At 50.3% G+C, this 26610-nt stretch overlaps 1 protein-coding gene across 1 annotated transcript; it reads right to left on the bottom strand.

Annotated features, from left to right (window-relative positions):
* Positions 1-1449: 1449 nt before the first annotated feature.
* On the bottom strand, positions 1450-26333 carry LOC142470034 (5-hydroxytryptamine receptor 3A-like). Its single transcript, XM_075576898.1, has 9 exons — positions 25950-26333; positions 25434-25594; positions 23609-23653; positions 22553-22662; positions 17198-17364; positions 9101-9258; positions 7804-8011; positions 3717-3923; positions 1450-2309 (listed from the first exon to the last, which is right to left on the bottom strand). The coding sequence occupies exons 1-9, from the start codon at positions 26020-26022 to the stop codon at positions 2035-2037; spliced, it is 1404 nt and encodes a 467-aa protein (XP_075433013.1). The 5' UTR covers positions 26023-26333; the 3' UTR covers positions 1450-2034.
* Between the last annotated feature and the right edge of the window lie 277 nt (positions 26334-26610).

Genomic DNA, 26610 nt, shown 5'->3' with positions numbered 1-26610 from the left:
AAGGTAAGCCTTCCGAAGCAGGCACCCTGCACCTATTTGAGCCTAGTTTTCACACCCAGACCTCCAGTGTGTATTTCGACTGTATTTTGTATATTCATTGTGTGTATGCGGGTTTACCCGAATAAACCTAATTTTATTCCACTACCTTGTTTTGCCTATTAAATGATCCCGGTTAAAAGGTCTTGAGTCCAGGCCTCCCGTGACTCTCGCCTCGTCTCATGTACGTCCGGCCGGTCAGGGACTTGACAGAGCCCACGCAGGTCACACTGGATGTCACCTATAGAGCTGTCCTGGATATGGTGGGTTACCTGCAGAATATTGCACACTGTGTGTAGTGTACACAGAAGTGGACACTCACCTAACACACAGCACCACCAGTGCAAACTCTCTAACACTGGACACCAGGTACACACTCGCCTAACACACTGCATACTCACCTAACACAGTAAACCCCTCTAGTGCCCAATCAGCTAATACACTGCGACCCAAGTGCACACTCACATAACACACTCTACATCCACTGCACACACTCACCAGCCTCACGTCTGTCTTTGTGTGTGTCTCCCTCTCTCTCTCTCTCTCTCTGTCTCTCGCCTCTCACCAGCCCCTTACCTGCTCCCTGGCTGTCCCCGGTCCCTCCTCGCTCCCAGGCTCACTGCGCACTGCGCACTGCGACGCGTCAGCCGGCAGGGGCTACAGCCAGTTTGTGATCCCGAGTGGCGACGCTTCACGTGGTGTGACTGGTAGCCAATCAGAGAGGTGGGGGAGCGGGAGCGAGGGGGGGGGGAGAAGTCTGCTGAGCTCCATGTGTGTGTGTGTTTTTTAGTTTTGCCGGCGGCATTGCCCCGCCCCCTCATCATGGCCACGCCCACACAGCCTATTTTGGCCACGTTCCCCCGCGCCTCAGAAAGCAGACTGCAGATCGCGGTATAGCGCTCTGCACGCGCCGCCAGGTCGCAAGGCGGACGTGCAGGCGCGTGCAGTGGGGCCGCAGCCTTAGAGATTAAACATTGGAACTGCTAACTAAAAAGAAAAAGGAGCTCGTCTGCCCTCAATCGAAAGAAAAGAAAGGATCTCACATTTATTCTCCCCGAGCACTTTGTAACTTTATATTCTTGTGAGAAAACGATTGTGCTGAACCTTGTGCGGATATTTACCGCAGTTACAGGCTGGAGACTAGGGAATGGCTTCAACGTGACAGTAGTTTTGGGGTTCTCTGTGCTCCTGCTGATTCTGACAGCACCCCATTACTGGGTATGTCATTAATTAGGTCTGGAGCTGATGACCCCCATCCGTGTCGCCTCCCCCGAGACTGCCAATACTCAACCATACAATTGCCCCAAAACCCAATCTGACACCACCTCACAAATCCTGCACCGTTGGGACAATAACAGTCCATTACCATAATGAAACCCCAACCAATATAATCTCAACATTATTTATGTCTCTTCCCCCCCCCCAATAAATCACACATATTATACAGTTATATTCACACCCCACACATGTAAAACTCGCCCTCCGTGACGTAACCTCACCGCCCTGAAAGCTGCTTCGAAATGTAAGAGGAAGTCTAAATCCTTTACCCCCCTCTATATAACAGTAAGTCCATGACCCCTCCTCCCTTAATAACATCTAGCACCCCAAGAACACTCCAGGGGGCAGGAGGAATGGGGGGGGCCCAGTCATGGCTCCATTCTCCTGGGTCTCACGCCTTCCCGTACGTCAGGGTAGAGATTTACGTGACCATGAACAGTTTGTACATTTCTGCATTGGGCTTTATGCTTTACATCTTCACAGAATAAATTCACCGCCGCTTGGGATAGATACAAGGCCCTAAATGCAGAAACGGGCCAGCGATTAAGTAGGGTCTAAGGCTTCGTAGCAGAAAGGATAGTGAGCAGCTGGATCCTCATCCGCTGTTAGTGTTTGGGATCTTGCTCGGGGTGTTGGCTGAACATTCACCTTCTGCATGAGTCAGGCTCCAGGCAGTGAGTGGGGTCAGAGTCAAAGACCTGTATGTCCTAGTGTGAACTCTTAGGCAGCCCACACCACCACCACTGCGACCGCGATGAGGAGCACGGTGAGCAGATAGAGAATGAGAATGAACCTGTCCAGTATGAAGGCCACCAAATGCCACTCTGACTTGGCCACCTCCTCGGTCTTGCTCAGCGTCATATGGCGTCGGATCATGAGCAGTTCTAGTAGGAGCCTCTTGAGCAGTCGGATCTCCCTGCTGTCCTTGGCTTCCTTCGGTAAGTGTTGGCTGGTCTGTAATTCTGTGCCGGGAACGGCAGGAGCTTCATGTTCCTCTGGAAACAGATAAAGAAAAGAGATAAGTGTTTCTAGAGAACCGGCGAGAGTCTGCAAAGATGGGAACAGGCTGCAGTGTGTGAGAGGGAGAGAAGTCTGTGAGAGGGCGTGAGAGGTCTGTAGGACGGGTGAGGGGGGGAGGTGAGAGGTCTGTAGGATGGGTGAGGGAGGGTGAGGCAGGTGAGAGGTCTGTAGGATGGGTGAGGGAGGGTGAGGCAGGTGAGAGGTCTGTAGGATGGGTGAGAAGGGGAGGTGTAGGATGGGTGAGGGGGGGTGAGGCAGGTGAGAGGTCTGTAGGACAGGTGCAGGGGGAGGTGACAGTTCTGTAAGACGGGTGAGGGGAGGAGGTGAGAGGTCTGTAGGACGGGCAAGTGGGGGAGGTGAGAGGTCTGTAGGACAGGTGAGGGGGAGGTCTGTAAGATGGGTGAGGGGGGAGGTGAGAGGTTGTAGGGGCAAGTGGGAGAGGTGAGAGGTCTGCAGAATGGGTGAAGGGGGGTGGTGAGAGGTCTGTAGTACGGGTAGAGGGTGGGAGGGTGAGAGGGCTGTAGGATGGGTGATGGGGGGTGAGAGGTCTGTAGGATGGATGAGGTGGGAGGGAAAGAGCTCTGCAGGATGGGTGAGGTAGGGGGTGAAAGGTCTGTAGGATGGGTAGAGGGGGAGGGTGAGAGGGCTGTAGGACGGGTAGAGGGGGAGGGTGAGATGGCTGTAGGACGGATAGAGGGGGGGTGAGAGGTCTGTATGAAGGGTGAGGGGAGAGGTCTGTAGGACAAGTGAAGGAGGGTGAGAAGTCTATAGGATGGGTGAGGGGGATGAGAGGTCTGTAGGATGGGGGAGGGGCTGAGAGGTCTGTAGGATGGGTGAGTGGGGGTGAGATGTCTGTAGGACGGCTGAGGGGGAGTGAACAACTTCTGTGGTTCACAGAGGAGTCGTGGCATCTATGGGAGACGCCCCAACAGACTGACAGAGATGCCTTTTGGGGGAGAGTTGGATTTAGCCAGTGGTGGAATGGGGCCCTGAGATTGAAGAATTGTCCGCAGCACATCACAGAACATAAGAGCTCTGTGCGCGCGCCTGTCTGTGCAACAGTCATCTCTGCGCGAACACGCCTGTCTCTGCGCCAGTTTGTGTCTTGGTGGGCCTGTCTCTGCACTAACAAGTCTGTCTCTGTGCACGTCTATCTGCACGCGTATGTATCTGTGCGTGCGTCTGTCTGTGCACCTGTCTCTGCGTCTGTCTGTGCGTGTGTCAGTGATAACCCTCTGTGGGACGCTAAATATGGAAACAGGACCAATAGGATTCTTAGGCTTCCCAGCAGCATAGAAATACGTGCGAGCTGGATCAGACACCATTTTATGCTCCCGCCTCCGCTCCCTGTACGTGTCTTGCTGAGCGCTGGCTGTTTGTACCTTTTTTCTCAGTGACCTGAATCTCCGAGTCTGACGCCTCCTCCTTTGTGTTAATGCGGAGGACGTAGGCCAAACGCTTCAGTACCCAGAGTTTGAGCCAGCGGGGCACGTCGGGGCGCACGGCAGAGAGGTGCAGCATGTACGATATAAATATGGAATCAATGATACTGATTATCATAATCATCAGGCACACCATACAGAAGACACCTGCAAACACAGGACAGTCACCAGCAAGTCCCGGTGCAAGCCATGTTGGCACAAAGGGGTTAACAAATATGGCTTCTCTTGCCTGACCTCTCAGCCTCCTCTCTATCCAGAGGGTAACCATGCTTTGTGGACCCTCTGATAGTGAAAGGGTTAAAGGCGGGACCAGACTTTAATATAACACCCAGAGGAACAATACCTGCACCCCAAGAACACGAGGCGAGTCATGACCTGATTCACAAACCTTTCTGCGCTGTCTGCAGTGATTTGTATCTTTCTTAAAAATGGCCACCCTACAGTATCTTTCCGTATCAATGAATGGCCGCCCTATCTTACCGTATCCATGAATAGCCAGCCTATCTTACCGTATCAATGAATGGCCGTCCTATCTTACCGTATCCATTTATAGCCAGCCTATCTTACCGTATCAATGAATGGCCGTCCTATCTTACCGTATCAATGAATGGCCGCCCTATCTTTCCGTATCCATGAATAACCGCCCTATATTCCAGTATCTATGAATGACCGACCTATCTTACCATATCCATGAATGGCCATCCTATCTTACCGTATCCATGAATGGCTGTCCTATCTTACCGTATCCATGAATGGCCGTCCTATCTTACCGTATCCATGAATAGCGTCCTATCTTACCGTATCCATGAATGGCCGCCCTATCTTACCGTATCCATGAATGGCCGCCCTATCTTACCGTATCCATGAATGGCTGCCCTATCTTACCGTATCCATGAATGGCCGTCCTATCTTACCGTATCCATGAATGGCTGCCCTATCTTACCGTATCCATGAATGGCCGTCCTATCTTACCGTATCCATGAATAGCCGTCCTATCTTACCGTATCCATGAATGGCCGCCCTATCTTACCGTATCAATGAATGGCCGTCCTATCTTACCGTATCAATGAATGGCCGTCCTATCTTACTGTATCCATGAATGGCCGTCCTATCTTACCGTATCCATGAATAGCCGTCCTATCTTACCGTATCCATGAATGGCCGTCCTATCTTACCGTATCAATGAATGGCCGTCCTATCTTACCGTATCCATGAATAGCCGTCCTATCTTACCGTATCAATGAATAGCCGACCTATCTTAACATATCCATGAATGGCCGTCCTATCTTACCGTATCCATGAATAGCCGTCCTATCTTACCGTATCAATGAATGGCCGTCCTATCTTACCGTATCCATGAATAGCCGTCCTATCTTACCGTATCAATGAATAGCCGACCTATCTTAACATATCCATGAATGGCCGTCCTATCTTACCGTATCCATGAATAGCCGTCCTATCTTACCGTATCAATGAATAGCCAGCCTATATTACAGTATCTATGAATGACCGACCTATCTTACCATATCAATGAATGACCGACCTATCTTACCGTATCCATGAATGGCCGTCCTATCTTACCGTATCCATGAATAGCCAGCCTATATTACAGTATCTATGAATGGCCGTCCTATCTTACCGTATCCATGAATGGCCGTCCTATCTTACCGTATCCATGAATGGCCGCCCTATCTTACCGTATCCATGAATGGCCTTCCTATCTTACTGTATCCATGAATGGCCGACCTATCTTAACATATCCATGAATGGCCATCCTATCTTACTGCATCCATGAATGGCCGCCCTATCTTACCGTATCCATGAATGACCGACCTATCTTACCATATCCATGAATGGCCGCCATATCTTACCATATCAATGAATGGCCGTCCTATCTTACCGTATCCATGAATAGCCAGCCTATATTACAGTATCTATGAATGACCGACCTATCTTACCATATCCATGAATGGCTGTCCTATCTTACCGTATCCATGAATGGCCTTCCTATCTTACCGTATCCATGAATGGCCGTCCTATCTTACCGTATCATGAATGGCCGTCCTATCTTACCGTATCCATGAATAGCCAGCCTATCTTACCGTATCAATGAATGGCCGTCCTATCTTACCGTATCCATTTATAGCCAGCCTATCTTACCGTATCAATGAATGGCCACCCTATCTTTCCGTATCCATGAATGACCGCCCTACTGTATATTCCAGTATCTATGAATGACCGACCTATCTTACCGTATCAATGAATGGCCGTCCTATCTTACCGTATCCATTTATAGCCAGCCTATCTTACCGTATCAATGAATGGCCACCCTATCTTTCCGTATCCATGAATGACCGCCCTACTGTATATTCCAGTATCTATGAATGACCGACCTATCTTACCATATCCATGAATGGCCGTCCTAACTTACCGTATCCATGAATGGCCATCCTATCTTACCGTATCCATGAATGGCCGTCCTATCTTACCGTATCCATGAATGGCCGCCCTATCTTACCGTATCCATGAATGGCCGCCCTATCTTACCGTATCCATGAATGGCCGTCCTATCTTACCGTATCCATGAATTGTTGTCCTATCTTACCGTATCCATGAATGGCCGCCCTATCTTACCGTATCCATGAATGGCCGCCCTATCTTACCGTATCCATGAATGGCCGCCCTATCTTACCGTATCCATGAATGGCCGCCCTATCTTACCGTATCCATGAATGGCCGTCCTATCTTACCGTATCAATGAATGGCCGTCCTATCTTACCGTATCAATGAATAGCCAGCCTATATTACAGTATCTATGAATGGCCGCCCTATCTTACCGTATCCATGAATGGCCGCCCTATCTTACCGTATCCATGAATGGCCGTCCTATCTTACTGTATCCATGAATGGCCGTCCTATCTTACCGTATCCATGAATGGCTGCCCTATCTTACCGTATCCATGAATGGCCGTCCTATCTTACTGTATCCATGAATGGCCGCCCTATCTTACCGTATCCATGAATGGCCGCCCTATATTACCGTATCCATGAATGGCCGCCCTATTTTACCGTATCCATGAATGGCCGCCCTATATTACAGTATCTATGAATGGCCACCCTATCTTACCGTATCCATGAATGGCTGCCCTATCTTACCGTATCCATGAATGGCCGTCCTATCTTACCGTATCCATGAATGGCCGCCCTATATTACCGTATCCATGAATGGCCATCCTATCTTAACGTATCCATGAATGACCGACCTATCTTACCGTATCAATGAATGGCCGCCCTATCTTACCGTATCCATGAATGGCCGTCCTATCTTACCGTATCCATGAATAGCCGTCCTATCTTACCGTATCCATGAATGGCCGTCCTATCTTACCGTATCCATGAATGGCCGTCCTATCTTACCGTATCCATGAATGGCCGCCCTATCTTACCGTATCAATGAATGGCCGGCCTATCTTACCGTATCATGAATGGCCGTCCTATCTTACCGTATCCATGAATGGCCGCCCTATCTTACCGTATCAATGAATGGCCACCCTATCTTACCGTATCCATGAATGGCCGCCCTATCTTACCGTATCCATGAATGGCAGCCCTATCTTACTGTATCCATGAATGGCCGTCCTATCTTACCGTATCCATGAATGGCCGTCCTATCTTACCGTATCAATGAATGGCCGTCCTATCTTACCGTATCCATGAATGGCCGCCCTATCTTACCGTATCCATGAATGGCCGTCCTATCTTACCGTATCCATGAATGGCCGCCCTATCTTACCGTATCCATGAATGGCCGCCCTATCTTACCGTATCCATGAATGGCCGACCTATCTTACCGTATCAATGAATGGCCGCCCTATCTTACCGTATCCATGAATGGCCGCCTTATCTTACCGTATCCATGAATGGATTTGCTGCCTGATAATAATATTCGGATTTCTGGCTTTCCCGAGAAAGTCCTCCAGAGAGAATAACCCCCGGGCAGAGCTGTGCAGGGTTAGGGGTTCCTTACCTAGTATGGGGGGGTTATCTGAATTTGGCAGGAAGTCGTTGAGAATCAGCAAGAGCACAGAGAACCCGAGAACCACCGTTATCTTAAATCCCAAACGCTCCCCTCCCTCCATCGGGATGAACATACTCGCTGCGTCCACCAGAACCAGCAAGCAGGCGGGAATAATCAGGTTAATAACGTACAGTATGGGGGACCTCTTTATAACGATCTGCAGGAGGGAGAGAGGAGTAGAACCATCGTTAATATTCTACTAGAGGAGAGGAAGCAGAACCATCAGGTTATTAATATTCTGCCAGAGGAAGAGAGAAGCAGAACCGCTGGGTCATTAATATTCTGCCAGAGGAAGAGAGAGCAGAACCCCATGGTCATTAATGTATTCCAGAGTAAGAGAGAAGCAGAACCGCTGGGTCATTAATATTCTGCCAGAGGAAGAGAGAAGCAGAACCGCTGGGTCATTAATATTCTGCCAGAGGAAGAGAGAAGCAGAACCGCTGGGTCATTAATATTCTGCCAGAGGAAGAGAAGAAGAACCGCTGGTCATTAATATTATGCCAGAGGAAGAGAGAAGCAGAACCGCTGGGTCATTAATATTCTGCCAGAGGAAGAGAGAAGCAGAACCGCTGGGTCATTAATATTCTGCCAGAGGAAGAGAGAAGAAGAACCGGTGAGTCGTTAATATTCTGCCAGTGTAAGAGAGAAGCAGAACCACCGGGTCGTTAATATTCTGCAGGAACACATCTGCTCTGATTCTGGATGACGGGAGAATTCTGTCTCACGACTTCACATAACAAGCAGGAAATAAATGGTTAATAAAGCCCAGATAAACGTGTCAAAGAATCGCAATGTCCGCCTGGGAGGAACGCCCGGGAATTTACTGAAGGAAAAGTCGGTATTTTACACTCCGCTTTCTTATACTTCAGATAAGGAAAAACTGTACGATATGAATCAGAAATCCATCTGCATCTGAGTGAGACACAAGTTACATTTTTAAACTGTGTCAATTAACAGCTAATTAGTCGAATCTATTAAATGAGTCCACACAGCAGTTAATAAGTCAGCATCTCGTTAATCATTGCTCTAAATCTTCCCCTCATATGAATGGGTCCTGTATGTTCCTGAATCAGGAGAAGACAGCAGCTACAATATGAAGACCTCGGGCACAGTGACAACAACGACGCACAAAGATGTCCGTGGCTCCCACTTCAGAGGCCAGTCCCATCAGTAAAATGTCAGTGCTCCCTCTAATTAACCCCTTTGCAGCCGGAGGGGCCAGCCATGCGTTCCCCCTCCCCAATACCTGATAAATGACTTGACTCCATTCCTCCCCATGCTTAGAGACATTCCTGCTGATAACATCGACCCTCAGCAGATGCCATTCTCCTTGGGCGAAGTTCTCCTTGGACAAGGTGGTGGCATTGACCGCGCTCGGACCAGGTGACACCATCACTTCAGCAGCTGGAAGAGGAACGCGTCAGACACTGGCATTCACTTCTATCCTGTAATGAGCGCTAATTACAGAGACCTGTGAATGAAGTTTATAATCTGGGCGCCCAGTTTCCGTGTCCGACACTGGGAAACACCGCAGAAATCCCACCCCCTGGTGGTTACTGCAGGAGGAAGCCGCACAGGCGAAATAATTCAGGGCAAAGTCATCGGGAATCTGCACATTCATCTCTATTCTGTCCCCTGATATCAGCCAACTGAAGGAAACTCAGAGTCTGTACCAGTCACATGATCGTGTGACATCACACACAGTAATTAGTAGGAGAATGTAATGAACTCGTTATTTATATAGCGCCATCCCTGTACCCGGCAGTAATACACAGGGCGTAATAATATAACACACAATGGGAATAAGTACTTCAGACATACGAGTAACATTAGGAAAAGGGAGTCCCTGCCAGGAGCTGGCTGGCAAATTTTGGCCTGGGGGCAAACACAACCAACCGGCCCAAGAATCAGGCGGCCCACACACCAAACCCAGACGTACACACACCAGGTACATGCACCATACACATACGCACACACCAGGTACATGCACCATACCCAGACGCACACACACCAGGTACATGCACCATACACAGACGCACACACACCAGATACATGCATCATACCCAGACGCACACACCAGGTACATGCACCATACACAGACGCACACACACCAGGTACATGCACCATACACAGACGCACACACACCAGGTACATGCACCATACACAGACGCACAAACACCAGGTACATGCACCATACACAGACGCACACACACCAGATACATGCACCATACACAGACGCACACACACCAGGTACATGCACCATACACAGACGCACACACCATACACAAACGCAGGCACAATGCACAGACACCATGCAAAGACACATGTACAATACACAGACGCACACACACATACCAGATACACGTTACATTGGCAGATTTCCTATTAGGCCTGGGTCTAGGGCGGCAAAAATGCCCACCCCTTTATACAGATCCCGCGCTCTGGGGCCTATCATGCATGGTGGTAAGGCACTTACATGGGGCGTCTGTCCCCTTGCTGCTCCCTCCTTGCTGCCGCCCTCCTTCTCCTTTTGAATCGCAGTGTCAAAGGACGCCGTGGACGTCACCAACGTGAGGTCACACGGCGTCTTGTTGCCATGGTAACGTGCCGTCGCTCCGTCAAATTATGTCATTATGTAACGCTACTATGGCAATGCAACACCATGCAACGTCACGTTGGTGACGAATCGCTACAATTCGGAAGGCGAGGAGGGCAGCAGCAAGGAGGCGGCCACCCCATGTAAGTGCAATGGGGCAGCGGCTTTTCAAATCCGCCGCTGTACACGCACCATACACACACATGCCATACATTATGCAATAAGAAAGCTCTGTACACATACAAAAGCACAATACATACATGCATACATATGTATAGTGGCAGGATGTCCTAGCGGTAAGGTCATTAAGAGTCCAAACTGTATATTTTAAGCTTTTCTCTTTTCACATCAAAAGAAATAGGAACACTGTCCCTTTAAGGCAAATAAAATCATAACATAATAACCTAGTCCCCTTTGGGAGACTAACTACACAACTGTGTCTGACTAACACACTGGCTGGCTAGGCCAGTTTCCACCTTTAAACAATACACTCATGTATAAAAATATATAATAGCAAGTCCTTATCTGTGGTTGTGGGAACTCGGTCCCAAGAGAGTCCAGGAAATCCCTCTGGATACAGTGGCCCTGACAGGACAGCTGTGCTGCCTCATCAGTACAGTATATGGAATGCCGGTTCCTTCAAGTCAAGCCCTGTATCCAACAGGCATGTTCAATTTCATGGAGAGTCTCTTCCTGGTTGTGGGTCCCAGACAGTCCCATCAGGCCTGGGGATCTGTACCAACCAGCATCCTTCCTGGTTGGTGAAAGTCCCTATCAGCTGGCAGCTGACTGACTGCCTTTTAACCCCCTATTCAGCCAGAGGAGTTCTGTCTGTTCTGCATTGCAGCTAGCTCTTACAGAGGAATTTAACCTCCTACATGATGGAAAACACACACAGCACTGCTCTCTGTCTTATACATACAGTGACTCTGTAACAAGATACACACAATAGATAGATAGAGAGATAGATAGAGAAGAATAAATTAGTTCTTCAGTATTATTGGACTAACAATTTATGTCATAGGACAAGCTTTCGAGAGTTTTCCTCTCTTCCTCAGGTCAGCGATGCTGATATACAGTGGTTGACAAATCACCAAAAAATCTACTCGCCACACAAAAAAATCTACTCGCCACCTAGTACCAAACGTGTGCTGCTTGGGCCAATATTTACTCGCCCGGGGGAATAAATCCACTCGCCCGGGGCGAGCAAATGTATAGGTTTGTCGAACACTGCTGATATACAAAGGTTTCTACAACTTAGACAAGGATTAGAAAAGGAAAAAAAAGGAGGAAGAAAAAAAACAGAGAGATGTAGATGAGGTGGGGTGAGGGAGGAATGTTTGGAGACACTGGAAGGGTGATAAAACGGTGATAAGGAAGGTGAGAATAAGGGATGGGGGGCTGTACATCCACAGCAGCACGGATTGGGAAGAGGATGCTGGGGGCGGGGAAAGGGGGAGGTTAGGATGGCACATTGGCAGGGAGACGGGGAGGACCATTACAACAAATTATGATAGTGTGTGAGAAACCCCATATTCGCATTACATACTAACACGGTGTAACATGATGTATGTACACACACCATCCATACATCATATATGCACACATCCATGCATCATACTGACACACACTTGCACACGTCATAAACACACGCATCATACATACATATACACACAATCACACATAATCAATGCATCATACACAGACACATGCATCATACATACATACACACACACATCCATCATACACACACACACACACACACACACACACACACACACACACACACACACACACACACACACACACACACACACACCAATGCATCATACATACACACACAATCACAATCACAGAATCAATGCATCACACAGCTGCTGGGCTCTGCATTGCCACCTGGTGGCCTGAATGTTAAGTGCGCACGCACACAGCTTTCCTCCTCTCTCCGTCTGGACCAATGTTTTTAAATCTGACCATCCTGGGGGGCAATATTCCCCCTGCCCCCCTGGCCAGTCCGCCCCTGGCTTCCTGCCCGAAAGGCTTACAGTACTGAGGGGAATAGTTGTTAGTTAGTGTGACGGGAGGGGGTGACCAGGCTATACCACAAAGGTTAAGCCCCCTGGTTACCCCTGGAACCGTGGGGTCCCTGGTAGCTCCATAAGTCAGGAACCAGGGATAATACGTGTGGAAAGTAAAGTGACGCCGGCTTTTTCTGTTTTCATGTTCCCTTAGCCCTAGAACTGCGGAATTTATTGTGTGTCAGTTTTACGGGGGATATTTGGGTGGAAATGCAATTATTTTGATTGCCGGAGTTCGGGGCCAAAGTTACCGGCAGTCGTTTAATTCTCCCCGGCGAGCAGGCATGATTTGCGGGTATGCGAGGTGAATGACACCGGGGCAACCCAGTGTCCCCCCGACTCCTGGATTTCGAGCCCAAATAGCCCCCATCCATTTCCCGTATATGGTTCCCCAAAGTATATTCTTTATTAAAGTGTACTTTATAATGTGTTTTACAATTACATGTAGTCCTCGTTTTCCGACGTTTCGCTTTCCACAGGATACGTTTTCCAACGGCTGATAATGCGGTAAAAAAACTCACCCGCCACGGTTTTCGCCGCCGGTTAACATGGGTCCCGCTTTCCGACTGTCCCGCATCCGACACGGGTTTGCGGGACGCATTGTGTCGGAAAAGCGAGGACTACCTTTATTATAAGGCTCTACGCAGTCCGCCATGGCATCTGCTTAAGGCGCCAGCAAGTCTGCATAGAGTCCGTAGTTCAAAGAGGAGACGAGATGTTGAGAGGTGTCGGGGTGCTAAGTGGCCGGGGCAGGGCGGAGTGCAGAGTCCGGAGAACAGAGACCCACTGGGGGGAGGACCCCCTGGTCTGCCAGACTTCGTGGAGTCTGCCTAGTAGGTGGCAATGGGTTGACCATGGGAAGCGGCAGAATGTCGGCGCGTTGCCCATTGGTCGATTCATATGTCATATGTGTGTATTTCTGTATTTTGTGTTTTGCTTTATTTCCAAGGTTTTATCCAAATAAACCCCATTTTATTGCACTGCCTTGTTTTGCCTATTGACTGATCCCAGAAATATAAATGTGTTAAGAGACCTGGTCTCCCGTGACCGTTAGAAAGTGTCAGGCGGGCAGAAAGGAGTTTTTAACGGATCAAGATAGAGCTAACTAGTAAAATAAGGTTTAGTCTTAGGGATACAAGTTTAGTGTTAGTAATTCTAGTTGTATGTGAAGTAGTACATGTATGTGTGTATGTATGTTAACTAGTACATGTATGTGTGTATGTATGTTAACTAGTACATGTATGTGTGTATGTGAAGTAATACATGTATGTGTGTATGTGTGTATGTATGTATGTATGTATGTATACAGCTAAACCCCGTTATAACGCGCCTCGTTATACCGCGATTCGGTTATAACGCGGTTTTCCCGTGGCTCCCGTTTAAAAAAAAAAAAAATTTTTAATTTTTGTTTAAAAATTTTTTTTTTTGCACACTGCACACACTGCACACACTCACTGCACACACACTGCACACACTCACTGCACACACACTGCTCATTGCTCACACTGCCACACTGCACACACACTGCACACACACTGCTCATTGCTCACACTGCACACACTGACACACTGCACACACACTGCACACACACTGCACACTGCACACACACTGCTCATTGCTCACACTGCACACACTGACACACTGCACACACACTGCACACACACTGCACACTGCTCATTGCTCACACTGCACACACTGACACACTGCACACACACTGCTCATTGCTCACACTGCACACTGCACACACTGCACACACTCACTGCACACACACTGCTCATTGCTCACACTGCCACACTGCACACACACTGCACACTGCACACACACTGCTCATTGCTCACACTGCACACACTGACACACTGCACACACACTGCACACACACTGCACACACACTGCACACTGCACACACACTGCTCATTGCTCACACTGCACACACTGACACACTGCACACACACTGCACACTGCACACTGCACACACACTGCTCATTGCTCACACTGCACACACTGACACACTGCACACACACTGCACACACACTGCACACTGCACACACACTGCTCATTGCTCACACTGCACACACTGACACACTGCACACACACTGCTCATTGCTCACACTGCACACTGCACACACTCACTGCACACACACTGCTCATTGCTCACACTGCCACACTGCACACACACTGCACACTTCACACACACTGCTCATTGCTCACACTGCACACACTGACACACTGCACACACACTGCACACTGCACACACACTGCTCATTGCTCACACTGCACACACTGACACACTGCACACACTGCACACACACTGCACACTGCACACACACTGCTCATTGCTCACACTGCACACACTGACACACTGCACACACACTGCACACACACTGCACACTGCACACACACTGCTCATTGCTCACACTGCACACACTGACACACTGCACACACACTGCTCATTGCTCACACTGCACACTGCACACACTGCACACACTGCACACACTCACTGCACACACACTGCTCATTGCTCACACTGCCACACTGCACACACACTGCACACACACTGCACACACACTGCTCATTGCTCACACTGCACACACTGACACACTGCACACACACTGCACACACACTGCACACTGCTCATTGCTCACACTGCACACACTGACACACTGCACACACACTGCACACACACTGCACACTGCACACACACTGCTCATTGCTCACACTGCACACACTGACACACTGCACACACACTGCTCATTGCTCACACTGCACACTGCACACACTCACTGCACACACACTGCTCATTGCTCAAACTGCCACACTGCACACACACTGCACACTGCACACACACTGCTCATTGCTCACACTGCACACACTGACACACTGCACACACACTGCACACACACTGCACACTGCACACACACTGCTCATTGCTCACACTGCACACACTGACACACTGCACACACACTGCACACTGCACACACACTGCTCATTGCTCACACTGCACACACACTGCACACTGCACACACACACTGCTCATTGCTCACACTGCACACACTGACACACTGCACACACACTGCACACTGCACACACACTGCTCACACGGCCCACACTGACACACTGCACACACACTGCACACTGCACACACTGACACACTGCACACACACTGCACACACACTGCACACTGCACACTGCACACACACTGCTCATTGCTCACACTGCACACACTGACACACTGCACACACACTGCACACACACTGCACACTGCACACACACTGCTCATTGCTCACACTGCACACACTGACACACTGCACACTGCACACACACTGCTCATTGCTCACACGGCACACACTGACACACTGCACACACACTGCACACTGCACACACTTACACACACTCACAGACACTTACACACACTCACAGACACTCACACACACTCACACACACTCTCACACATTCAGACACTTACACACACTTAGACACTCACAGACACTCACACACACTTACACACACTTACACACCCTCACAGACTGCACACACACTGTACACTGCACACACACTCCTCATTGCTCACACTGCACACACTGACACACTGCACACACACTGCACACTGCACACACACTGCTCATTGCTCACACTGCACACACTGACACACACTCACAGATACTCACAGACACTCACACACACACTCACACACACCTACACACACTTACACACACACTCAGACACTTACACACACTTACACACACACTCAGACACTTACACACACTCACACCCACATACACACACTTTCTCTCCCATATATACATACACACACACACTCTCTCACTCTACACAGACGGGGGGTGGGGTCGGAGCAGAGGAAAGGCCGCGACCAGCACCACCACCCGCTCCCCCCCTCCTCCCGCGCAGGCAGCGGGAGCGCCAGGGACAGCGGTGGGGAGAAGAAACCCCCCGCTACCACCTCCATGCAGGCAGCGGGAGCACCGGGCACGTGGAGGGATCAGAGGTAAGCGGGGACCGGAGGGACATCCCCGCTCCCATCTCCTTCCCCGCGGGCTGTCCCGCGGTGACAGGGGGAAGCGGGGAGCGGAGGGACATGCCCGCTCCCATCTCCTGTCCCGCGGGATGAATCTGCATTAAAGCGGCGGCCATTTTTTTTTCCGCGACCCCGTTAGTAACGCGGTGGTCTCGGGGTGGACCCCGAGACCCGCGTTATAACGGGGTTTAGCTGTATATATATAGCAAATTGATATATTACTGTATGCTCATTTGCATGTCTTAGACAGGTCTGCAACCCTGCCTTTCACCATTATCACCCAGCACACAGCACTTCCACTGCAGCAAGGGATTCTGGGAAATGACATGCAAACAAGCACACAGTGCCACTTGTTGCTTCAAAACCATTCAACATGGTTTATATATATATATATATATATATATATATATATATATATATATATATATATATATATATCTGTTATGTAACATGGGGCAGTTGTCTTATCCTCATTATAACAGAACAATGTCCTAATAATGTGAGTTATTAAAACGGATACAGTGTTACTGCTGAAACAAACAATACTTCTGCTTTGTCACTCGCATGGGAGACGTATCCTCCTGAATGTGGCATCTAATTCCCCCGCTTGTGGTTTGTGGGCTTCTGCTTTCTCACCTGGATGCATGTGCAGCCCGAATGTTAAATTGCACCTCTGTGTGTCAAACGGGAATTTAAAGAGGTCCAGAGAGCAGGTGGTCAAAACCCGCAGCGTTTTCTTCCTCCGGACCGTACCCTCGTGGAAGAGATGTAAATAGGTAACATCAAGAGAGGCGTCCTCTGTCCTGTGAGATTAAACATGTGGGAATTAGAGGCCAGATCACACGCAAGAGGCTATGCTCTGCTACACAGCAGCCTCCCACTTCAAAGGCAACTCCCAATTCCCAGTTGGACCCTCTTCCCAACTCCTATGAAAACAGGTAGCACCCAATCTATCGGTGCATGCGTGGAAGCGCGGTTACTCGCACACAGGTAGTGCACTATCTTTCGGTGCGTGTGCGGAAACGCGGTTACTCACACACAGGTAGTGCACTATCGGTGCATGCGTGGAAGCGCGGTTAATCACACACAGGTAGTGCACTATCGGTGCATGCGTGGAAGCGCGGTTACTCACACACAGGTAGTGCACTATCTTTCGGTGCGTGTGCGGAAACGCGGTTACTCACACACAGGTAGTGCACTATCGGTGCATGCGTGGAAGCGCGGTTACTCACACACAGGTAGTGCACTATCGGTGCATCCGTGGAAGCGCGGTTAATCACACACAGGTAGTGCACTATCGGTGCATGCATGGAAGCGCGGTTACTCACACACAGGTAGTGCACTATCGGTGCATGCGTGGAAGCGCGGTTACTCGCACACAGGTAAAGCACCATCTATCGGTGCATGCATGGAAGCGCGGTTACTCACACACAGGTAGTGCACTATCTATCGGTGCGTGTACGGAAACGCGGTTACTCACACACAGGTAGTGCACTATCTTTCGGTGCGTGTGCGGAAACGCGGTTACTCACACACAGGTAGTGCACTATCGGTGCAAGCGTGGAAGCGCGGTTAATCACACACAGGTAGTGCACTATCGGTGCATGCGTGGAAGCGCGGTTAATCACACACAGGTAGTGCACTATCGGTGCATGCGTGGAAGCGCGGTTACTCACACACAGGTAGTGCACTATCGGTGCATGCGTGGTAGCGCGGTTAATCACACACAGGTAGTGCACTATCGGTGCATGCGTGGAAGCGCGGTTACTCACACACAGGTAGTGCACTATCTTTCGGTGCGTGTGCGGAAACGCGGTTACTCACACACAGGTAGTGCACTATCGGTGCATGCGTGGAAGCGCGGTTAATCACACACAGGTAGTGCACTATCGGTGCATGTGTGGAAGCGCGGTTACTCACACACAGGTAGTGCACTATCGGTGCATGCATGGAAGCGCGGTTACTCACACACAGGTAGTGCACTATCGGTGCATGCGTGGAAGCGCGGTTACTCACACACAGGTAGTGCACTATCGGTGCATGCGTGGAAGCGCGGTTAATCACACACAGGTAGTGCACTATCGGTGCATGCGTGGAAGCGCGGTTACTCACACACAGGTAGTGCACTATCGGTGCATGCGTGGAAGCGCGGTTAATCACACACAGGTAGTGCACTATCGGTGCATGTGTGGAAGCGCGGTTACTCACACACAGGTAGTGCACTATCGGTGCATGCATGGAAGCGCGGGCAGCAGTCCACCAAAGGCGGGGGAGCTCCGGCACGAGTGCCGGTGCTACAACTGCAACCGCCCTGGTCACATCAGACCAGATTGCCTGGAACCCCTGCGTTCCGGCGGACCCCATCAGGGGCAACGCACCCCAGCTGCGAAGCCGGTAGCCTGCGTGCGGGTGGCTTCCACCACAGACTCCGGACCAGTCAGGGAACCAACTCCCAGCGAGACGTCCCATGCAGCATCTGTCCCGGTTTCATCGGTGCCCACAGCCAGGAGCGGAGGACATCTCAGCGCGGACCTGCAGCAGACGGACGGCCGGAGCAGACATCTCATCCCGGTCACAGTCGGTGATCGGCAAGCAGTCGGCTTGCTGGATTCAGGAGCTGCAGTGACCCTGGTCCGACCTGATATGGTCCAGCCAGAGGAATTGATCCCAGGCCCTGGGATACAGATCACTGTGGCCGACGGAGAGCCACGTTTCCTGCAAGTGGCCAGAATCTTTTTGGATTGGGGGGAGGGCCAGGGTGTGCGGGAGGTGGGGGTTTTACCCGGTTTGGATGCCGATGTTCTTCTTGGCAACGATCTGGGACCGATGACCTGCACCTACGACCGAGTGCCCAAACCCGCTGCAGTGGCGGCGGTTACCCGGAGCCAGACAGCGGCAATGGCGGCGGCGCCAGTCCCCCAGCCTTTGGGACCAATATTAGCGGAGGGCGCAGAGGAGCCCGGGGAGGTAAGCCAGGATCAGTTGCAACCACAGACTGACTTACTGTTCCCCCTCACCCTTCCCCATTCTCCGGACAATGACATGACTGGGGGGGTTGCCAGAATTAGGAGCCCAGTTTAGGGAGGCAGTGAAGACAGACCCTACCCTGGCCGGCGTGAGACTTCGGGCGTCCGAATCTCAGGCAGGGGAGGGCACTGAGCGCTGCCTATGGTATAAGGGACTCCTGCATAGAGAAGAAGGGAACCCAGGAATAGAGGAGGGATTGACCGGTAAGCGACCGCTATTAGTGCCCCAGGGGTACCGACAGCAATTGTTACGGGTAGCTCACTCTATTCCGTTAGCGGGACATCAGGGGGTCAACAGAACGCGAGCCGGGTTATTACAGCGTTACTACTGGCCGGGGGCATCTCGAGATGTGGGCACTTTCTGCTGCGCGACCGTGTGAAGGCACCCCTGAAACCGCTACCGATAATAGGGGAACCCTTCCAGAAAGTAGCGATGGATCTTGTAGGACCCCTTATGATTTCTAGCAGGCAGGGACACACTGTGGAGCAGGTGGAGATAGGGGCACAGTTGAGTGCTAGGCAGAAGGGAGAAGCCAGGGACATGCTAGCTAAGTATAGGGCCCTCTTCACTGACATGCCAGGGACCACACATCTCACATAACACCCAGTGCACACAGGGGATCTGCAGCCTCTGCATAAGCACGCTTATAGAGTGTCAGCAGAGGTCAAGACCAGTATGGAGAGGGAGATAGAGGAGATGCTGACCCTAGTGGTAATTACTCCGTCCCAGAGTCCTTGGGCAAGTCCGGTAGTCCTAGTTCCTAAGAAGGACAAGACCACCCGGTTTTGTGTGGACTACCGCTTGCTCAACGCTGGGACGCTGTCAGATGCCTATCCCATGCCCCGCATGGATGAGTTACTAGATGAACTCGCGGGGGCAAAGTATCTGACCACCATGGATTTGAGCAAAGGCTATTGGCAAATCCCCCTGACCCTGGAGGCTAGGGAGAAGTCAGCATTCATCACTCCAAGTGGCCTCTATGAGTTTTTAGTAATGCCATTTGGGATGAAGAATGCCCCGGCTACCTTCCAACGCCTGGTCAATAGGTTACTGGAAGGGATGCAGAGCTATGCCAGGGCTTACTTAGATGACATTGCTGTCTTTAGTAATTCCTGGGAATCCCACATAGGACATGTAGCTGCGGTGTTACAGTAGATAGGATCAGGGAGGCTGGGCTTACCTTAAAACCCACTAAGTGTATGGTAGGGATGGCAGAGGTCCTGTACTTAGGGCACAGGGTGGGTGGAGGGCACCTCAAACCAGAGCCAGCCAAGGTAGAAGCCATAGTTCAGTGGCCTGTTCCAAAACCAAGAAACAGGTCATGGCATTTTTGGCCACCGCAGGGTACTATAGGAAGTTTGTCCCACAGTACAGCGCCGTGGCCAAACCCCTGACTGATTTGACTAAGAAGCAACTGCCTGTGCTTATCACCTGGACTCTGGCCTGTGAAACTGCTTTCCAGGCACTGAAAACTGCGCTTGCTGGGGCCCCCATACTGGCTGCCCCAGACTATACCAAACATTTCCTCATACAGACTGATGCCTCGGACTATGGCATTGGGGTTGTGTTGAGCCAAGTGGGGGACGACGGTAGAGAGCACCCTGTGGTGTACCTCAGCCGAAAACTACTTCCCAGTGAGATTGCCTATGCCACCATTGAGAAAGAGTGCTTGGCCATTGTGTGGGCACTCAAAAAACTCCAGCCCTATGTATATGGAAGGGCTTTCACGGTCCTCACAGACCACAACCCCCTGAGTTGCCTGCAGAGGGCATCAGGGGAGAATGCCAAGTTGCTAAGGTGGAGCTTGGCCTTGCAAGAGTTTGAGTTTACTATTCAGCACAAAAAGGGTAGTGAAAACAACAATGCTGATGGACTTTCACGTCAGGACTATCCCTCTGAGACTGAGTTCGTTAAGGGTGCCAGCAGTGCCCCACTCCCCGTTAGGGCCAGTGGGCCACAGGTCACCCATTAAGAAGGGGAGGCGTAGAGGGAGAAAGGGGGTGGCCCGGTATTAAAGGGGTTGCACCCCATATGGCCATCCCCTGACCTCACCAGAGAGACAAGAGGTTAACTGGACTGTGGTCCCGGGATGAGGTTTGCACCTTGTTGTACCTTGAAAATGTATGTTCCCCTGTTCCCATGTTTCATTATAAGCATGTATTTTAATGTTTTAAAGTGCATTTCTGTAACTCCAGTTCTGGAGATCGCAGAGAGTTCATATTTGGCCAATATGTGGAGTCACTGTAGGCATTAAAAACTGGCAAAGGTCGACCCACTGAGCCCACCAGAATGGACTTTATTAATATGTGTAGATATTAAAGTGTATATGTATTTTATTTTGGATCTGTTCTGAAAATGCAGACGCCATTTGCTAGGCTAATAGGTCCTGAAGGGCAGACGGCTGAGTGGCCTAAGCACGGTGATCAAAAGTTAACTGCCTTGATTGTTACCCAATGTCTAGGGATTAAGTATTAGTCAATCAACAAACTCTGTTACCTGAGGGCATGGGTTAGTCTGTGTTTCCACGTTAGATAATTGTTCACCAATAGGCTGTGTTCAATGTTAAGAATAGGGTTGCACAGGTATATAAACTGTGTCAACCCTACAGTTTTTAGTTGTGCTGGAGTTGTGCTTCTGATACCATCTTGAATGTCACTGGATTGCTGGAGTTGTGCTTCTGATACCATCTTGAATGTCACTGGACTGCTGGAGAATTGCTATTGGATACTTCTCCATCCCCCAACCCTAAGTAAGTGTTATCTTCTTGTCTGTTAATTGTACTATATTGCTGTGTTCACCTTATTTAAGGAATAAATTATATTTTATTATATCTAAGCCACGTTCAGTTCAACCCAGATATTTGGTGTTCATTATATCTTGTCATAAGCTACCGTGACACACGGAGACTGACACACAAGTAGCACCCTATCGGTGTGTACAGCGGAAACACGGTTACTGACGTACATTTCAGAGATAGAAATATCCGGGATCCAGATGGAAGTCTCAGGGACGGAAATCCGAGAGATCCCACAGTAATCCGGTGGGTTCCAGGACAGAAACTGATTTACCCAGATCTACGGAAATTGGACCAGGTTATTCTTATTGTCAGCTGATGAGAAAGCAGACAATTAGTACAGGGGTTCTTATTGCATCGTCACTGATAATTATTATTATCTGCTGATTACATCACTGGAGCAAAGCAGTACAACCCATTCAGGTCACATCTGTCTGCTAAGAGGGACAGGTACAGCTCCTCCCTATATGTCCTGAATAGATCTATATGTCCTGAATAGATCTATATGTCCTGAATAGATCTATATGTCCTGAATAGGATAAATAACCCGCTGCAGACTCCTCTGGTATTAATGGGGTTAAAATGCCCTCAGTCCCAGACATTCATGGCAATTTTATACTCCCACACCGGTGATCCGGTCACACATTACCCCAGGAAATACCCCACACCGGTGATCCGGTCACACATTACCCCAGGAAATACCCCACATCGGTGATCCGGTCACACATTACCCCAGGAAATACCCCACAGCGGTGATCCGGTCACACAATACCCCAGGAAATACCCCCACAGCGGTGATCCGGTCACACATTACCCCAGGAAATACCCCACAGCGGTGATCCGGTCACACATTACCCCAGGAAATACCCCACAGCGGTGATCCGGTCACACATTACCCCAGGAAATACCCCACAGCGGTGATCCGGTCACACATTACCCCAGGAAATACCCCCACAGCGGTGATCCGGTCACACATTACCCCAGGAAATACCCCCACAGCGGTGATCCGGTCACACATTACCCCAGGAAATACCCCCACAGCGGTGATCCGGTCACACATTACCCCAGGAAATACCCCCACAGCGGTGATCCGGTCACACATTACCCCAGGAAATACCCCACATCGGTGATCCGGTCACACATTACCCCAGGAAATACCCCCACAGCGGTGATCCGGTCACACATTACCCCAGGAAATACACCGCGGAAAGAAAATTCGTTCTTACCATTTCAATGTCCATGAATGTGGTCAGAATTTGTAACTTCTCATCCTATAAAACACAATATTGTCCATTAAAGGGTTTCCAGCTCCGAGACTCCCCCCCCCCTGCACGTCACGCACACGTGTTGGGTCAGAACTCCCCCCCCTGCACGTCACGCACACGTGTTGGGTCAGAACTCCCCCCCCTGCACGTCACGCACACGTGTTGGGTCAGAACTCCCCCCTCTGCACGTCACGTACACGTGTTGGGTCAGAACTCCCCCCTCTGCGCGTCACGTACACGTGTTGGGTCAGAACTCCCCCCTCTGCACGTCACGCACACGTGTTGGGTCAGAACTCCCCCCTCTGCACGTCACGCACACGTGTTGGGTCAGAACTCCCCCCTCTGCATGTCACACACACGTGTTGGGTCAGAACTCCCCCCTCTGCACGTCACGTACACGTGTTGGGTCAGAACTCCCCCCTCTGCACATCACGTACACGTGTTGGGTCAGAACTCCCCCCCCCTGCACGTCACACACACGTGTTGGGTCAGAACTCCCCCCTCTGCACGTCACGCACACGTGTTGGGTCAGAACTCCCCCCTCTGCACGTCACGTACACGTGTTGGGTCAGAACTCCCCCCTCTGCGCGTCACGTACACGTGTTGGGTCAGAACTCCCCCCTCTGCACATCACGTACACGTGTTGGGTCAGAACTCCCCCCCCCTGCACGTCACACACACGTGTTGGGTCAGAACTCCCCCCTCTGCACGTCACGCACACGTGTTGGATCAGAACTCCCCCCTCTGCACGTCACGCACACGTGTTGGGTCAGAACTCCCCCCTCTGCGCTTCACACACGTGTTGGGTCAGAACTCCCCCCTCTGCGCGTCACACACACGTGTTGGGTCAGAACTCCCCCCTCTGCACGTCACACACACGTGTTGGGTCAGAACTCCCCCCTCTGCGCTTCACACACACGTGTTGGGTCAGAACTCCCCTTCTGCGCTTCACACACGTGTGTTGGGTCAGAACTCCCCCCTCTGCGCTTCACACACACGTGTTGGGTCAGAACTCCCACCTCTGCGCGTCACACACGTGTTGGGTCAGAACTCCCCCCTCTGCGCGTCACACACGTGTTGGGTCAGAACTCCCCCCTCTGCACGTCACACACACATGTGTTGGGTCAGACTTTGCCTGGAGCTCAGACAGAAACACGTCAAGCAGCAGCACAGACAAAAAGTTTTATTTCAGCTAAATGTAATAATTTGTCATATTGTTCCCCAGAATCTCTGTTAAGAAGAGAGACATATTACAGTGATAGAGAGAGACAGACACAGAGAGAGAGACAGACAGACACAGAGAGAGAGACACAGAGAGAGAGAGAGACACAGAGACACAGAGAGAGAGAGAGAGAGACACACACACACACACACACACAGAGATAGACAGAGAGAAACGGACATACAGAGAGAGAGAGGCCATGAGGGAGAGGGAGAAAGAGACAGTGAGTGAGACAGAGAGAGAGAGAGAGACGTCATGAAGACTTGTAACAATGTGAGTGCACATGGGGAAGAAGTGAGGCTGGTGAGAGTGTGCAGGGGATGTAGTCTGGTAGGTGAATGTGCCCTGGGGGTGCACTTGAGGTGCAGTGTGTTAGCTGATTGTGCACTAGGGGGTTTAGTGTGTTAGATGAGTGTGCACAGAGTGTGTAGTGTGTTTGTGTAGTGTGTTATGGGAGTTTGCACTGTGGTTGCAGTGTGTTTGGTGAGTGTGCAGTGTGTGATCCTGTCTGTGCTGCAAGCTCTTACACTACACACAGGGTGCAATATTCTGCAGGTAACCCACCATATCCAGGACAGCTCTATAGGTGACATCCAGTGTGACCTGCGTGGTCTCCGTCCAGTCCCTGACCGGCCGGACGTACATGAGACGAGGAGAGGACTCGAGCACGCCCAGAGTGTCCGTGACATCGGAATAACTGCACATCTTCTGACATCGTGTCACAGCTGCACAAATGCATAGAGTGGCACTGAACGCTAGATCACACAGGCGTCCGGGGGGGGGGGGGGGGGGGCAGAGAGGGATTCAAACTAATGCATTGCTGATACCTCCAGCAGTGAAGAGGTTAAGGTTTACTGAGCAGTATCTGCTCAAAGAGGCAAAACGTGGCAGAAAGTTGCCAGTAACCACGACCCCCCCAAAACTAAACAGAGAATAAGTGTCGGGGTGTAAATCCCACAGTCTGCCTGCTGGCTAATGACCTATTAACGAGTGTCAGATTGCACTCCCCCATCCCCCTGCTCTATTCATTCTCCCGACACGTTCCGAGGTATTTGGTATAAAGTAGAATTTGACCCTCACCACATCCCAGGTACACGAGCAGGAGGGTCCGGAGCGTTACGTGTGCGTGTGGGGGATATCCCGACCCCTGCATGCCGAATACTGACGTGTCCTTCTCATTCTCTGTCCTGGCCTCTGCACGTCACAGATTTGGGCTAAATTGATTGACTTTCAAACATGTCAAGAAAAGGCTGTTAGACTGGAAAAGTAGCTCTGTCAGAGTCATGTTCTTATATCGTTACATAGTAGATGAGGTTGAAAAAGGCACACGTCCATCAAGTTCAACCGACGCTACATTTAGATGACAGATACTTTATCCTATATACGTACTTACAGTACATTGAATTCAGAGGAAAGCAAACACACAAAACCCCAGAGTCATATCATCCAATGATATCTCATAAGGGGAAAAATAAAGTCCTCCCTGACTCCAAGAATTGGCAATCAGATTACTCCCTGGATCAACATCCCTCCCATGTTTACTTATTTGGTATATCCCTGTATACCTTTCCTTTCTAAACATATGTCCAAACTTTTTATGAAGATATCTTTTGTATCTGCCATCACAGTCTCCATGGGTAATGAATTCCATATTTTAACTGCCCTTACTGTAAGAACCCTTTCCTTTGTTACTGGCAAAATCTCCTTTCCTCCAACCTTAAGGGATGACCCTGAGTTCTTT

This window comes from Ascaphus truei, chromosome 19, assembly GCF_040206685.1.
Source record: "Ascaphus truei isolate aAscTru1 chromosome 19, aAscTru1.hap1, whole genome shotgun sequence".
Lineage (NCBI taxonomy): Eukaryota > Metazoa > Chordata > Amphibia > Anura > Ascaphidae > Ascaphus > Ascaphus truei.
Note: the sequence above shows the minus strand (reverse complement) of the source record. Positions and strands in the feature narration are given on the sequence as shown.

Excerpts from the sequence above, each read along its gene's own strand:
- LOC142470034 (XM_075576898.1), bottom strand. The coding sequence starts at position 26,022 with ATGCAGGGGTCGGGATATCCCCCACACGCACACGTAACGCTCCGGACC. Across the intron at positions 8,012-9,100 it reads GGAGTCAAGTCATTTATCAG|ATCGTTATAAAGAGGTCCCC; the intron begins GTATTGGGGAGG and ends TCCCTCCTGCAG. Across the intron at positions 2,310-3,716 it reads TCAGGTCACTGAGAAAAAAG|AGGAACATGAAGCTCCTGCC; the intron begins GTACAAACAGCC and ends ATCTGTTTCCAG.